Genomic DNA, 16,154 nt, shown 5'->3' on the forward strand with positions numbered 1-16,154 from the left:
CCAACACTGGAGGCGGGGGGTGGGGTGGGTGTCCTTTCAAACTCCATCCTTAAGCAACTGCAGTGCTTGGGTTATTTGTCATTTTCACTTTGTTTCCAGCTTGTTCCAGTACTCTGGGCTTAGCTCACTTGGCACAGCTCAGATGTAATTAATGCTCTCTCATAGGAAAGCTCTGCGACACTCCAAGCCCTAACACGGACATGATGTGATAGAGACCCATCCCAGACACTCCCTTGGAAGTGCCTGCTGCCTCTAACTGACAGCTAGAAAGGAGGGACTTCAGCTCAGAGGGCAAGGGATGGAAAGCACCTAAGCAATGGCAAGGACAAGGAGGGAGACAGAACATGTAACACAAAGCGCTAACCAAAAACACAATTACCTTTGAAAGGACAGTGTTAAGTACTTAACGGTGGTATGAAGAATGACTGCAGAACTGTGTTAGTTCATCATTTAATATTTCATATGTGTTCATTTTCTAAACAGAACTGTTACTCCCTTTTTCTCCCACCTCTGACTACAAAACAAAACTGAAATCTTAACTGCTGTTTCCCAGAATCCTACCTCAGTTCTTCTATTCCTCTAGTTACATACATAAAACCAACTTCTTCACTTTAACATCAGCACCAAATTAGGCCTCTGAGACTGAAATATTGTGTCAAAAAAAATCTGTCTTAGGCACTATATAAGGAAATAGTTTGAAGGAATAGCTTAAAAAAAAAAACCAACCCAAAACCCTACAAAAACATACCTTAAAGAGATAACCATTCCTGATTTTGTTTTGTACACTTTCAAACTGAGACATATAGCCACACATAATTGCAAACCTGAGAGGGGAAAAGAAAAACACACACACATACTTTTCATGATTTACATTAACCTTTGAAGCAAATTACAAAATATTTCAATACCTAATTCACAGATTAACACCTGGTTTTCTTCCATCTTGATGGCTGGATAGAGGTTTGGCATGAACTATACATTATTCAGGAGCAGACAAAAGGGAAAAAACAACCAATAATGGAAACAAGAAGTTTAAATGGCACTGTTTGGTCTGTCAGTGGAGCTAAAAAACAGGGATGTCTCTGACAAAAGTTCTTCCATTTATATCAGACTGTGACACTTCCAGACTCTTTCCAGCGTTGACAGCAGTTTAACTGGACACGTTGTGCTCCGCATTGTAATGCACTGGGAATGTCTGGCAGCGCACTGCTGCAGTGCCTCATCCAGGAAGGCAGATCCCTTGGGCATGCTTGGCAGGAATACCTCAAAAATCATCCACAGTTGCCCTCTACCCTTCTCAAGCACCTCAGAGCACTCTGGCACCTCCAACATTCCTTTAATATGTTTTAATTTATTTAAAACCTTTCACACATATTCTGCTCCAATATGATCACTACTGCTATTACTAGCTGCCTATCGCTAAGATTATTGTTATAACTACTATTATTAAGTGGAGATACTGACAGTAATTAAAGAAATGTGAGCTAATTTCCATTTAAAAAATTGTATTGTTAAGCAGGTATAACAGAAAATATTTTCAAAGTTCTCTACTGATTAAGATACAGATTTCCTAACCAACAGTACTGTCTTAGTGACACTCTACCTAGACTTCTGTTGCTTTTCACTGATTACATCAACAGCTATGGAATATACTATGCATAAGGAATCTCTTGCACATATGAGGATTGTACCTTCCTTGGACAAATTTTCATTGGTATTAAGACAACTTTGGATTTCTGCATGAAACTACCAGAATCGTATGAGGAGAGGCTGAGGGAGCTGGGATTGTTTAGCTTGGAGAAGAGGAGGCTCAGGGGAGACCTCATTGCTGTCTACAACTACCTGAAAGGGGGTTGTAGCCAGGAGGGAGTTGGTCTCTTCTCTCAGGTAACCAGCACCAGAACAAGAGGACACAGTCTCAAGCTGCACCAGGGGAAGTTTAGGCTCAAGGTGAGGAGAAAGTTCTTCACGGAGAGAATCATTTGCCATTGGAATGTGCTGCCCAGGGAAGTGGTGGAGTCACCATCCCTGGAGGTGTTCAAGAGGGGATTGGACGTGGCACTTGGTGCCATGGTCTAGTCATGTGGTGATAGGTTGGACTTGATGATCTTTGAGGTCTCTTCTAACCTTGGTGATATTGTGATAAGATGTTAGGGGTTGGAAGGGACCTTTGAAGATCATCAAGTCCAACCCCGCTGCCAGAGCAGAACCATAGAGTCCAGCACAGGTCGCACAGGAACACATCCAGATGGGTCGTGAAAGTCTCCAGAGAAGGAGACTCCACAACCTCTCTGGGCAGCCTGCTCCAGTGCACTGTGACCCTCACAGTGAAGAAGTTCCTCCTCATGTTGAGGTGGAACCTTCTGTGCTGGAGTTTATATCCATTGCTCCTTGTCCTCTCCAGACTAAAAAGCCCCAGGGCTCTCAGCCCTTCCTCACAGGGCAGTGCTCCAGTCCCTCAGTCATCCTGGTGATGTCTGCTGGTATCCAGGGAAAAAAATCACTCTTGCAGAACTTATTTTTGTTGTTGTTAAAACTTGTTATCTTGATCTGAAAAGCACAGACCTTCCCACAAGCAAAATGATAATTATGGAAAGATTTCATTGTAATAACCACCACTGTGCTTTGTTTTATGAAGTGTTGGTGGGTTTGCTCTTTTTGCATGGTGGCAAACAAACCATAAACTGCAGTTGTGCATTATGAAAGCTTTATAGAAAAAAAAGTTATTTTAAAATCCCATCCTTTCACCACCACCTCCCATTTCCCACCATATCTGCCCCTTTTCCATGCCGCTCCCCCCTCCATTTCCCCCCTGTTTCCCCTCAAACTCAGAGCACCTGGGCTCTGTTGGAGTCTCCTCCCACCCCAAATGTGGCCACTTTGCCCTCCTGGCCCACTCCCCTTTTTAATCCCCACCAGGAAAAGTAGAAGCCCCAAGCTGAGCCCATCTGGGCTGGAGGATCCTCCTCTTATCTCTGGTGAGTCCCCATGGTGCACACTGGGTGATGGTGGTGGTGACAACAAAGGCCGGGGGGCCTGGTGGCCCCCCGGTTGTTAGGAACAAAGTTGATGACTACTCCAATATCATCCATGGGTGCTGGCTGGGCCTCCTTAGTGAGGCTGAGCTCCTCTGTGTGGTATCTTGGCTGGTTGAGGGTCCTACCCCTGGCTCTGGGTTGGGTGCAAAAATGGTGGTGATGAAGCAGAAGCTGTTTAGGCAGGGCGCGATGGTGTAGAGGGAGCAGGAGCTGCTTTGGGAAGATGAAGCAGGGTGGTGGTGGGGCAGCAGGTTTTGTTGTTGCTCCTCCTTGTTTCCCTGCACCTTGGGATAGGGCAGCCCAAAGCAGTGGTGGAGTCCCCCTCCACAGATATATTTAAGCAGCAGTATCAAAGCAAAACAAAAATTAACCCTAAAAGAAGGAAACCAAGTTGAAGTCCAGAAGAAAACATGATATGTATGCAAGAAACTTATCAAGTCAGTTATGGTAACAGATCAGCAACCTGTATAGTGCACACAGTTTTTTAAGCTTTACTGAAGCTCAGCTTTCTTGAATTTCTGTATGTAATGTAATTGCTCAAGCTCCAGTGAATCCTCAATAAAATAACACTGCTAACCTAATTAAATTATTTTATTGCTTACAGTTATACCTAATGGTTTTAAGTTAGTAATACTCATACTACAGACTGTTGCATTTTTAGTCAGCAAGTGTTCCCAGGTAAGGCATATGAGTCTGCATAATAACAGTAGTTGAATTTGTAAGGGCTACAGACAGACTGTCAAACACTGTTGAGCAGGATGTGTGTTGTGACCAATGTGCACTGAACAAAATCCAGCTAATGGCACTACTACTTCTGACAGTTAAAGCTGCAGTGGGAGCACATTTCATATGGGAACCGGCTACAACAGAGGGAAAAAGCAAGGGGTGGGGGTCAGGAAAGTTCAGGTATTAAGAAAGAGGGGGAAGGTACTGAAAAACTTTGTTAGGCTTAAGTAACTCAGGCTGCATTTCCCCTATTCCCTTCACTCATTAAGTGCTAATCAGATAAAGTCAGCATACCATAGCTAAACGGATTGCGGCTACAAAAGAAAACAATGAAAACCGAACAAGCTAATCCAGCATCTTGCAGTATTTCTTGGTCTGTGCGTGACAAGAAATAGGGCCTTAGTTTAAACCAGTTCAAAGAAAAACTTCTACTTACAGCTCAAATCTCTGTGGAGGGAAGTCCCAGTTAAATTTTCAATGAATGAAAAACAAGTTAACCTACTAAGTTTAAATACTTTGGGGTATTTTTTTCGCCCCTCTCAAGTTGAAAATAAGAATGTCTTTCATGTATTAGCTTGGGGTTTTTTCTGTTTTATACTTTTGAACTGGGTGAGGCAAGGAATCAGCATAAATCAATTATTTATTTATTTTAAATTATTTTTACATTCTATGGCATTTTAGATATTAATTTCACTTCTAACAAAGGGGATGGGATGTTTTCTCCCAGAAAAGAGTGTTTTAAATTATTTTCAAAGAGTTTAAGAAACGAGGCAAATGTTATTTTCAGTGATGGAAAGAGTAATATTAGGAAGATAGCCAGAGAAAACGAGGAAGGAGGTAACTAGAAATGCTTCCAGCGGGTTCTTGTCATTCAATCCCAAACCACCTATGCAGATTTAGGGCCCAGCCGCCGGCAGAGCCAGCAGCCGGTGGCAGGAGCGCGGGTGCCGTGGGGCAACAGGCGAGCTCCCCGCACCTGTTCGCGCCGCTGCCACCTGCCCCCTCTAGTGGTGACATTCGGCCACAGCAAGCAGCGTCTGGGTCCTCCGGTTTTATGATCATCACCTTGCACGCTGTTACAAGAATTATGGAGGGGAAATAACTTATTTCTTTTTTTAATCACACAACAATGTGCCAATATCCACTAGAACAGGCAACAACAGACATATCTTGTATTAGAGCAAAAGATACTGTTTTTTATCTTAATTGCTGCTTGCCTTCTGCCCTTTGAACATCAAGATTAAAATACCATTTTATAATATCTTCACAGAGCAAAATAAAGAGAGAGTTATACTATACAAATGCTGCAAGGAAGTGACCTAACTGCTGAGCTAATGCTGCTCCTGGATAATGCATAAAGTTAGCTACAGGCACGCTTATCTAAATAAACATGATGATCGTAACCTCACTGAGACAGACACTATAGTTCTGCTAACTTTTCTTCCACCTGGAAACAACACTTTTTATATTACTGAAATCAGTGTAGAAGCATAGAGATTAATTAGCCACGAATAACACTCCTTTTTTTGAGCACAAACACAGTCAAACTAACTCAGCAATAAGTAAACACCATGTCCCTTTGTTACAATATCACTGAAAATAGAACAGAATAGAATAAACCAGGTTGGAAGAGACCCTCAAGATCATCGTGTCCAACCTGTCATCCAACACCATCTAATCAACCAAACCATGCAACCAAGCACCCTATCAAGTCTCCTCCTGAACACCTCCAGTAATGGCTACTCCATCACCTCCCCGGCCAGCCCATTCCAATGGGCAATCACTCTCTCTGTGCAGAACGTCTTCCTGACCTTAAATGCATTATGAGAAACCATAGCTGATAGAGATGGATGCCATGTGCCCACCTGTCCCTCAAATAGAGGGGTCCAGATCAAGGTGAACTAAAATTTTCCCTTCTGGTGTTCCAGGATTGTACTGTATGTACTCTAACAAGATAAAACTGTAAAGGATATAACTTAAGTGCTGCTAAAGAAAGAACAGCAGGTTGATCCAGCGAGTTGTATCAAGCAATCTGAATTTTAATGATCAAAAAATGCAGAGAGATGCTACCAACACTTTAGACTTTGGCAACCACAGCCTATACCATATGAGGCAGATCTACAGAAAAGATTCAAAGCCTCAAATCAAGATTAAATCACATTAGGACACTCAGCTTCAGCCAGTTTTTTGGTTGGTGGTTTGTTGATGTTTGTGGTTTTGGGTTTTTTTTCCCCTGTATATATTTCACTGGGCCATAATCAGAAATAACACTTAACTTTCCAGGCTTCTTCCTCCCTAGTTGTATCCCCTTCTGTGTGTACCAACTCCAAAAACCCTCTTATTTTACAGACTTCAGAAATGTGTGGATACAGAGATTACATTTAGAAGTGCAGGTCTCCCTTTTAGCAGCTTAATGTCAACAGCATTATTTTATTTATTTATTTATTTATTTTTATTTTAATTGGTATGACTTTGTGAACAGGAGAGTTTGTGATATTTACTAATACCAAAGAATTTAATTGACTTCTTTCATACCTATTTTCCACTCCCTCCTCTTCACCTGAGACATTTGACATGTCAAGTAGTACCAGTAAAGGCTAATGTGTGGGGGTAACAAGAGGCTGGAGTACCTCTCCTACAGAGACAGGCTGAGAGACATGAGGTTGTTCAGTTTGGGGAGAAGGCTCTGAGGCGACCCTGTTGTGGCCTTCCAGTATCTGAATGGGGCCTGCAAGGAAGCTGGTGAGGGACTTGTTAGGATGCCAGGTAGTTACAGGACTAGGGGGCATGGATCCAAGCTAGAGGAGGGTAGATTTAGATTAGATGCTAGGAAGAAGTTCTTCACCATAAGGGTGGTGAGACACTGGAACAGGTTGCCCAAAGAAGTGGTCAAAAACTTCTAGGGATGAGGCTTCAAGACCTGGATGGATCTGGCTCTGAGCAACCTGATCTAAGTGGAAAGTGTCCCTGTCCATGGCAAGTGGCTTGAAACTAGATGATTCCTGAGGTCCCTTCCACCCCTGACAATTCTGTAATTCTGTGAAAAGAAAGTTCATTTCATTGCAGTTCCAAATGTCCTCCTGCATCTCCCCATCTCTGTACAGCTCAGAGTTCTGTGCATCCCATCTTATTTCTTAGCCATTGACTCCCTCACCAGTTTCATGCATTTATGTACTGTGACAGTTTCTGCAATGCAGCCAGACCCTCAAGCTGTCTTTTTTAATCTGACTTTGCTGAGATATCAGTTCCTATGTAGGGAGATTTTGAATTACTGTTTATAATCCTTGTTGCATTACTCTTCCTGAGATCACTGTTTTATGTACTTAAAATTATGTTATTTTTCTACCATGGTATTTCATCTACAAAAATACTAAGTTTCATGGAAAAGCATAGTATCAGTTTGGTATCACCTTCCTCATGGTGGTAAGGGTATGGCAGCAGTGGCTAAGAATGTGAAAGACAGCTAACATACAAAGTAAAATGCACCAAGGTGCGAAGTGTTTAGCTGGGCTTTTGGGCAGGGCCATTTTTTGTTGTTGTCTGGGTTTTATTGCATTTTTTTTCTTATTCTTGGAATACAACTGTGCTCACATTGCAGAAATTGGCAGAAATATAGCTTTCATATTACAAATTCACCAGAGCTCTGAAGCTGGGCTCCAGGCAAATCTCACATGTAGCAGGTATTTGCATAGGTGACATGTACAAAAACATGAGAAACAAATGCACATTTTGGTTTTTTTTTAAAGACAAAACACAACATGAAAGTAAGGACATTCAAGAATCCAGGCTTAATAATCTATTGCAACACATACAATATACCAAAACAAGGGAAAAAGGTGCCATTAATGCATATTCACAGAAGTTTACCACTAGAACATGTGGATGCCACATTCTGTGTTTCTGATGCTGTGAAACCCCCAGCTGTGTTAAAATATTGTGTGGCAGAAACTTGTCTGTTATAGAAATAAAAGTTATCTTTAGTTGTGCAGATAGATGCAGATACAATATTGAAGAAACTAGCAGGACATAACCTTTGTAATTGTTGAGAGTGAAATGGCTTTCAGAGATAAATTATTCTTTATCAGAAATGTAATAGGGAGCTCTAGGTTGCCAGAATTATTTCCTCTGTGATCATTCTGGCAAAAAACTTCTAGCAAATAGGTATTTTCACATTTCAAACCTACCTTTGCACTTGCTGGAAGATGATGCAGTGTTTTACCAATGCAGTGCTATTTCAAAAACCTTCTCCTGTGGATGCATCATACTCCTCCTTACAGGCTGGGCTACAGATCTGACTGTGAAGGGCTACTGTCATGCAAGTGCCAACATCTGCTACCTTTCTTTGGTGGAGAGGAAAAGTGCCCATGGAGAAGATCAACAGATAGGGCATTTGTGGCCCCTTCTCCAAGTTCTCTGAGGCACTACAACATTTCTGAATTGAAATACTCCACTGACCTACCCAGTGGGGAAGTGGGGGGAACCAAAACCCAACAACCCAATCCTCCACTAGAACATGATTTCTTTTGTGTGTGCACAAAGTGACTTTTATGAAATCTAATCACTACACCCAGCAACCAGATGGTGCCTAATGCATGCCCTACCACCATTCTATCATGTAAAAGCTCTAACCAGAAATACAGAAGAAACTGCGTGTTCCTCTCATCCACTTAATACTGAACAAGTTACAGCTTTTCAGAAATACTTTATGCTGTGAGGTCAGGTTGAGGGAGCTGGGCTTGTTCATCCTTGTGTAGAGTCTGGGGAGGATCTTGTATCTGCCTTGCAACACCTGAGGGGAACCTACAGGAAAGCTGGAGAGGGACTTTTCATAAGGGCATCAAGCAATAGGATGAGGGGGAAAGGCTTCAATCTGAGGGAGAGTAGGATTAGATTGGTTTTTAGAAAAAAGCTCTTCAGTATGAGGGTGGTGAGACTCTGGAATAGGTTGCCCAGAGTGGTCATGGTTCCCTGCTCTCTGAAGGTGTTTAAGGCCAGATTGACTGAGGCGTTGTGCAACCAAGTCTAGTTGAGAGGTGTGCCTGGCAGGGGTTTTGGAGTAGATGATCTCTGAGGCCCCTTCCAACCTGGGCCATTCCATGACTCTATGAAGTTACCTTTCTGTATTCTAGATTATGTTTACAACAGTAATTAACTTACAGATTATTGACTAAATTTAAGCATAATTAACAACAAAGATTACTGTAATTTTTTGGGGAGGTGTTCCTATGAATCAAACACAGGGCAAATAACTACTAACCTGAAACAATTTTCATATTAACTTTTAACTAAAAGTATATCTGCACAAGGCTTCCATTCCTGAAAAGTAAGACACTGACAGAAACAGATGCTTGTAGTTATGTCTCTTCTAAGCCTAAATAAGAGATCATTAAGGGCAGAAGGTTACAAATGTTTAGTTAGAAACCTGGTAAGGATTTAATCTTTAAAGCTGTCAGTGGTATGAAAATATCGTACAATGCATTCTGCGATTTTAAAGAGTTTTGTTTCACTAGAGAATTATTTTTATGTCACCACACCCCAGATCTGACAAATCATCTCTTATAATTCTGCTAATGAAAGTAACTGACATGTTCACTTCTTTTTGTGGGAGGTTTGTACAAAATCCCTTTGTCTGTACATGCCACCTAAGATAAAAGTCCTTCTTACATATGAGTTATGTTTTTCCTGCTTCCGTGTAGCTCCACACTTTTCTCGAAATAACCAAGTTATATGGGTTTAAGAACTTGACTTTATCAGGCTGGGTAGTAATAGCTCTTAAAAGCTAATCTATCAGTTGAATTCCAGGCAGAACTTAAACCCTGGGCTTGTGAAAATTGTTTCTGCACTTCCAAATAATCCACATACACATAGCAGAGAAATGTCTTGGGGGTCGCTGTTGTGCAGAGGGAGTCTTCACTTAAAATTAGTAGGTTTTCACTTGATAACCTCAATCTAAATGAGAGAGAGCTCCTATTAACAGGAAAGTTCTAGAAGAGTAACCCAAACTTAGCAGCATCACCATTTGTTTCTGGCAAACAAACCAAAGCTCAGTGCAAAGAATGACCTAAGTATATGTCATGAACACTGGCCACGTGCACTGGTCTATTTGTCCTTTGCAAAGCTGGTAACAAGTCCTCCTCAGCAAAAAAGGAGGTGTGGGGCTCTGGCAACAACAGAGTTCGGAGCCTCTTCCAAATGCATGAAGAAAAACAACCCACAAACATTAAAGCCTCACTTGTTTTGCAAAAGAACTTACAAGAGATTGTTTAGTTTTAAATAAAAGCACTATTAACGTGCCTCTATGTTTTGTGTTTTCTACAATTGTGAAGTTGTAAAGCAATGCCCTCCAAAGCCACTGTAGCACTGAATAGTTCATGTAGCACTTTCAATTAAAGGCTGCATGATAAAAGATGCTCCATGGTCCAAGAGGAGCTTTGAGGATTCACCTCACAGCTATCATTTGGGAATCACTGACCCACAAAAAGATTTTAATTGAGGCTTGGGAAAAACAAGACCTGCAAATGGCTGATGCCAACTTTTGCATGTGAGTTCCTTCACAACTTGAATAACTGACACCATCTGAACAAAGCAACTTAGAATATTTACTCTGCCTTGCTTTAGGGTGGTCATACAAACAGTAAAAAGTTACAGCTATGTTTTCCCTTTCCAGTGTTTCTTTTTACTTCATTTTTTTGGAGGTCATAATTCAAGAAATCTGAAGGGGTTTGATCTCATTTGCAACTAAGTATGCTCACATGTTTTCAAAAATCTGGATTCAGATATGAAAATTATTCACAGCTGCAAAAACCAATTGACTGTTTCAAGAGATTTTGCTCTGTTCTTTCTGCATATGTTTTATCAAATTTAATTAGAGGATGAATAGTAGTTACATGTCAGTATTCTGATCCACAAGTTGGCCAGTTTTATTATTGATATACCTTGAGATGGAGTTTTATTAGAAAAAGGTGATCCACTAAGAAGATAAATAGCTTTTTTCTTTTTTGTTCTTAACTGAAGGACAAGGCAGCAGAACTCTAGGTCTATACTAGCAAGAGTTTGCTCCTGAGACTGTTTCACTACATTCTCCCAGTGAAGACAAAAGGTACATTCTATTTCCCAGCTAGCTTATAGTAGTTCCATAAAATGGGAGAAAAACCTATTCTGGAAAACAGATATTTTTGGCCAGTATAATTCCACCTACTCCAGGGCTTTACCAGAATAATTATGTCTGCCAGGGTGTGACAAAGACACTTAGATGGTAAACAGAGCTTTGAAGTAGCAGCGATAAGCTTCCAGAGAGATCTACAGCCATAATCCTTGCTTGACAGGTAGAGTATATTTCTGATGAAGAAAACCTAACCATGAAAAGTGCAATATTATAAAAAGTTATATAGAAGAATTATTAAGAGACAATATTCAAAAGCACAGCAGTAAATAACCCCTTTACACACAGAGGAAAGGCAGGAAGTAGTTTTAAAGACTAATTCAGCTCCAGTGAGGTGTTCTCTATTGACTTAGAAGTCCAAAAATAATTGACTCTAAAAGTGAAAGCAAGACCACAGGATTAAGCTGGGCATATGGGATGAGTATTAAAGATACAGATATACCAGAACTGCATGAAATATCTAAAGACATATATCAGAAGTGCTAAATACAAACTGTATTGCAACTCACAAAATACAAAGGAGGCAATAAGATGTTTTAGAAATATAGCAGAAGGAAAAGAAACATAACTGAAAGTACGAAACAATCAGCAATGAGAAAATCATGATAAAAGATTAAACTAACAAAGGTGAATTCAATTTCTTCTTCAATTATACTACCTCTCAAGGGCTAACTGTAAGTAGAAAACAGGGAACAGGATCAGGAAAAAGAACAGGCCTATTATTTAATCCTTATTCATTTAGTAAGATGTTAAGTAAGACAGTTTAAGAGAACCTCAGAAATAATATATGAGCGAACAGTATAGATATCAGCTACACCAGTCGAGTTAGAACTTCAGTTGTGCTGATAGGAAATACCAAAAACCCTCAGAAATAATTAAGTACAGATTAGTAAAATAGCAACCAAAGCTTTCCCCAGTAAAGGTCAGAAATCCAGCTTCCTCATAAATACCTAATACAGAATGATAACTTTACATGAAAAATGAGAAATCTGTCTGAAAAACAGATGGGCTGATCTTACACAGGCTGAGATTATTTACCTTACACATCTTAAGAAAATTTTATGCAGGCATTGAGATGAAAAGGAAGGATTTTGGTCTGAGACAGCACTGTTTTCACACTGAGCTTGCATTCATGCTGAGCTCCTCATCTGTGTATCTAATCTCTTATTACAGTCACTGAAGAAACTTTTCAGTTCAAAGGATCCCTACCTGGATACAGATGCCTACAGCCATGGGAAATGTCCTAGAGCTTCCCACCACTTCCAGCTGCTAGCCTAGAAGGGTACAGACCCCCAAGGGTCCTGTGTCATATATGCCATGCCATGCAAATATCCTGGCACATTAAATGGCACACATTGTGTATCAATGCTCCATCCCCTACAAGTGAAAAGCAAGTCCCTTGCTCAAATATAGCTGCATACAATTGAGACATTTAAGTGTCAGTTTGGAGCCGAGTACTACCCTTTATCTCTGAATCTAGGTAAAACTGGTAGGTCATCCTTGGTTGTATGACTCTATGATTTTTGTATAAATATTTATTGTATTTTTTTCTTCTAAGTTTTGGGTTCTCTTTTCTTATAACTGTGTATTTCATATTACTTTTACATACTATTTCTTCATGCCTTAATTGTATTGCACTCTTTTCTGTTCACAAGCAGTCTTATCTATTTATTATTTTAGGTAACATTCTGTTTGCATACAACTTTGAAAGCAGCTTCTACAGGGAAGGTTCCCCTAAGTCTTATTTCCCCTTCATGGGGATTAACATGTAAAGCAATGTTTAGATAAACTGGATAAATTTGCATTAGCCAGACTTGAACAATCCAGATCTGATATATAGCTGACTACCAAAATCTCCTGGGTAGTACAAAAAGTCTTGGCAGAAAAGAAAAAGGCAAACATAATTCCTATCAACAAAATGCACACATACAAAAAAAAGAGAGAGAGAAAAGAAAGGAGAGGGGTTACAGGCATATCAGTGTAACCTGACAACATCCCAGGATAAATTGTTCTGTAAGTGCAGAAGCTTATAAACGACTTCAGCGTGAACAAACATAATCAAACAAACAAATTAATTTCTACCAAGACACACAAGTCTGGAATATTAGAGGATTGCATCAAGTGGGATATAGCTTGACCCTTTTGTGGCCTTTGTCCTGCCTGATGTTCCTCAAAAATCTAACCATGGAACTATCATTCAGAAAAATCACCTGTAGAGATGGTTGCAGAACCAGGTTCATGTGAACCTGAGCGCCATCACAGATGTTCCAGAAAGTTTTGCACTGGGTTCATTATCTTTCAGTGATTCCATCAGTGAAGCCAATGATTTCAAAAAACCCACAAAATGACAAAACACTTCGAAAGTAAAACTGGTAGGGGATGTGAGCATTTACTAATCTAAAGGGCATTAATAAACCCAAGAAATTGTTCAAAATTAACATGAAATCAAAGAAGTCTGTGTATAGTACCTCTACCCAGGAAGAAAAAAGAAATGTACAGTTACAAAACAAGTCCATCTGCTTAAGCAGCAGCATAAAAGGATCTACTGCAACCACAGACTGAACAGCAGTTGGCAGCCTAGACAAAAACATACAAATGTCTGTCTAGAGCATGTAAATCCATTCTGCCCAGTATTCAGAGCCTCAGTTAGAGCAGCATAATCAGTATGGAAAATCACATTTTAAAAATTCTGCATCAAGTCAGAAAGATTTCAGAAAAGGCAAGCAGGTAAAATATGAAAAAAATCTGTAGTGCCCATCTACACCAGTAGAAAGCTACCAGGTTAGCAGTAACCCTGACAACTCACTTGCAACTCAGACACAAAAAAGATGGAAACTGCAAACCATACAGAAATCCATTGCCTGTTACAAGGAGTAGCTTACAAATTTTAAGACTGTCCTCTTAAACATCCCAAACAGATTATTTATTTATTTTTTTTTACATTTACCTCTGCAACATCTCCTTACACTCCTAATTCTTCCCTTGCTGGATAGACCTGCCAGTACAGGATCTCTCTATGTGAAGTTCAGCAGACCACTTACACCTCCCTGAACAACATGCAAACTTTGGTCAATGCAGTTTCTGCTAGTGAAATTGTATTTATACTAGGAGATTTTCAGTCTCGTGGGCTGAGGAGAAAGAGATGGAGAGAGGGGCAGGACTTACATGTGATTTTGTGGTTGTTCATACATGTAACTCTAGCTAAGAGGGGTAGGCAAACAGCCAAAATGGCTAAAAAATTGCTTTCAGCAGGTGTTCAAGTTTAGGGCTTCAAATCACCTTGCACTGAGTACTGAAGCTCAGATATCCTCTTCTGTTCTGCTGCCATTATGGCAACCTCTAGCTGATAGGAATTAACAGCTGGGAAATGCTCTTGTCTTAAACCACCACATTATAGCCAGCTGGGGAGGCTTCACTTCCAGGGTGGCATCATCACTACTTCCAAGACATGTGAAAGAGTGAATGCAAATCTGTCTGTGACAGTGAAGCTTAGTCAAGATTCCCGCTACACATGACTTCTACCACCCCATTGTTACAAAGCAGCTGTTTGGATTCCTAGTTGTTATAAGGAGCAGGGAACAAACAAACAAACAAAAGAATCATAGAAATATGGCAATGCAGGCAGGACTAGTGTGGAACAATAACACAGCCATCTTTGAAGATTTGGAAAGAAAGACCAAGCCAGAGACTCACCTAATTAAATGAAAACATTTGTGTCTAGTGAAGTATCTAAACCTGAGCTAGCTGACGTGTGCTCCCTTTGTTTGCAATGGAGATGTTGTCAACTGAGCCCCGAGAGAAATTAATCTCACTCTAATGCAGATGAGTAAAATGCAGCTGGGTGAATTGTGCTCCAGAAGTGCAGAGTTCTTTTTAGATTGTGAAGGGAGCATGGGATAAAAGACTTGCTTTAGATATGTAAAGGTTAATGTGCAATGACAAAATTCATGAAGAACATAGAAACCAGAATGGGAAGGGAAAATTAACAATATTAGAAAAGAAATCATGAGCTCAGTAAAACTGGATAATAAAATAGCAAGGTGAAGAATTATTAGCTAGAACTCAGCACAATTTTTTTTTTTTAATCTGGTAAAAATTTACATTTGCAGAGAGTTTGTTAGTTCTGGCAAGGGCTAAAAAATTCATTCAAGTTCCAAGCTTGGAAGAAAATGATATGGTAAAGTGAAAATTGAGAAGCTAAATGAAACTTCTATAGCCTTCTCACTGTCTATTTTTAATTATTAGAGTTTAGATTATTACAAGAAAGGATAAAATATAAGGCCAAAATACATTATTTTGCAAAGTGTTGAAAAGGAATGTAAATGGAAAACTATGGTTTCTCTGAGCAATAATATACTGGGGTAAGCATGCACTCTCTTCTACAGTTCGTGGTATGTACTGAAGTAGTTACGGAGTCACTTCACCTGCTATAGTAAATGCTACACAAAATACTTCAATGTAATGTTTAGCTGACGTTGATGCTACTTGAGTTCTGTCGAATTATGAGAGAATATTAATTAACAATTTATTAAATTGATGTCAAACTGAAGCATGATAAATGTAATTATTTACTTCCAAAAACAGCTGGGATTTTTTTGTTGGCTTTGATAAATACACAGAAGTTTGCAAAAATGCACACTTTTTCAAACTTACCACTGGTGACTCTCAGCACTCTTGGCATCCAGCTGGACAGCCTTTTCAGCTTTAATCTTTCCTGTAAAGAGAATGCAATATATTGAAGAATTTATTGCACAGGTTTTAGGCTACTCCCAAGAACAAAGCAAGCCAATATACTCTAGCTGCAAAAAGAAGAAATTGCTTCCTGCTCTTGTAAACATTTAGATGGACAATGTAATAGCCTGACTTTACATCTTTTACATACCCATACATACATATATCATAGATTCAGAGAATACTTTGAGTGGGAAGGGACATTGAACACCATCTAGTTCCAACTCTCCCAACATAGGAAGTGACACCTTTCACTAGATAAGGTTCTTCAAAGCCCTGTCCAGCCTGGTCTTGAATATTTCTAGTGAAGGGGAATCAACAACCTCTCTGGGCAACCTCTTCCAGTGTCTCACCACCTTCTCAGTGAAGTTCTTCCTCACATCTAATCTAAATCTACCTGCTTTCAGTTTAAAGCCACTACCCCTCATTCTGTCACTGCCGTGTCCTTGTAAGAAGTCCCTCTCCAGCTTTCCCATATGCCTTTTTTAGGTACTGGA

At 40.0% G+C, this 16,154-nt stretch overlaps 1 protein-coding gene across 1 annotated transcript in view; it reads right to left on the bottom strand.

Moving 5' to 3' along the window:
* RMDN2 (regulator of microtubule dynamics 2) overlaps positions 1-16,154 on the bottom strand; it is a 53,574-nt gene that overhangs the window by 24,824 nt on the left and 12,596 nt on the right. Inside the window, exons 5-6 of the mRNA XM_054162358.1 lie at positions 15,580-15,640; positions 749-824 (exon numbers count right to left, since the gene is read on the bottom strand). Coding sequence (XP_054018333.1) covers positions 749-824; positions 15,580-15,640 — 137 coding nt within the window. The remainder of the gene's footprint in view (positions 1-748; positions 825-15,579; positions 15,641-16,154) is intronic.

This window comes from Dryobates pubescens, chromosome 6 (assembly GCF_014839835.1).
Source record: "Dryobates pubescens isolate bDryPub1 chromosome 6, bDryPub1.pri, whole genome shotgun sequence".
Classification (NCBI taxonomy): domain Eukaryota; kingdom Metazoa; phylum Chordata; class Aves; order Piciformes; family Picidae; genus Dryobates; species Dryobates pubescens.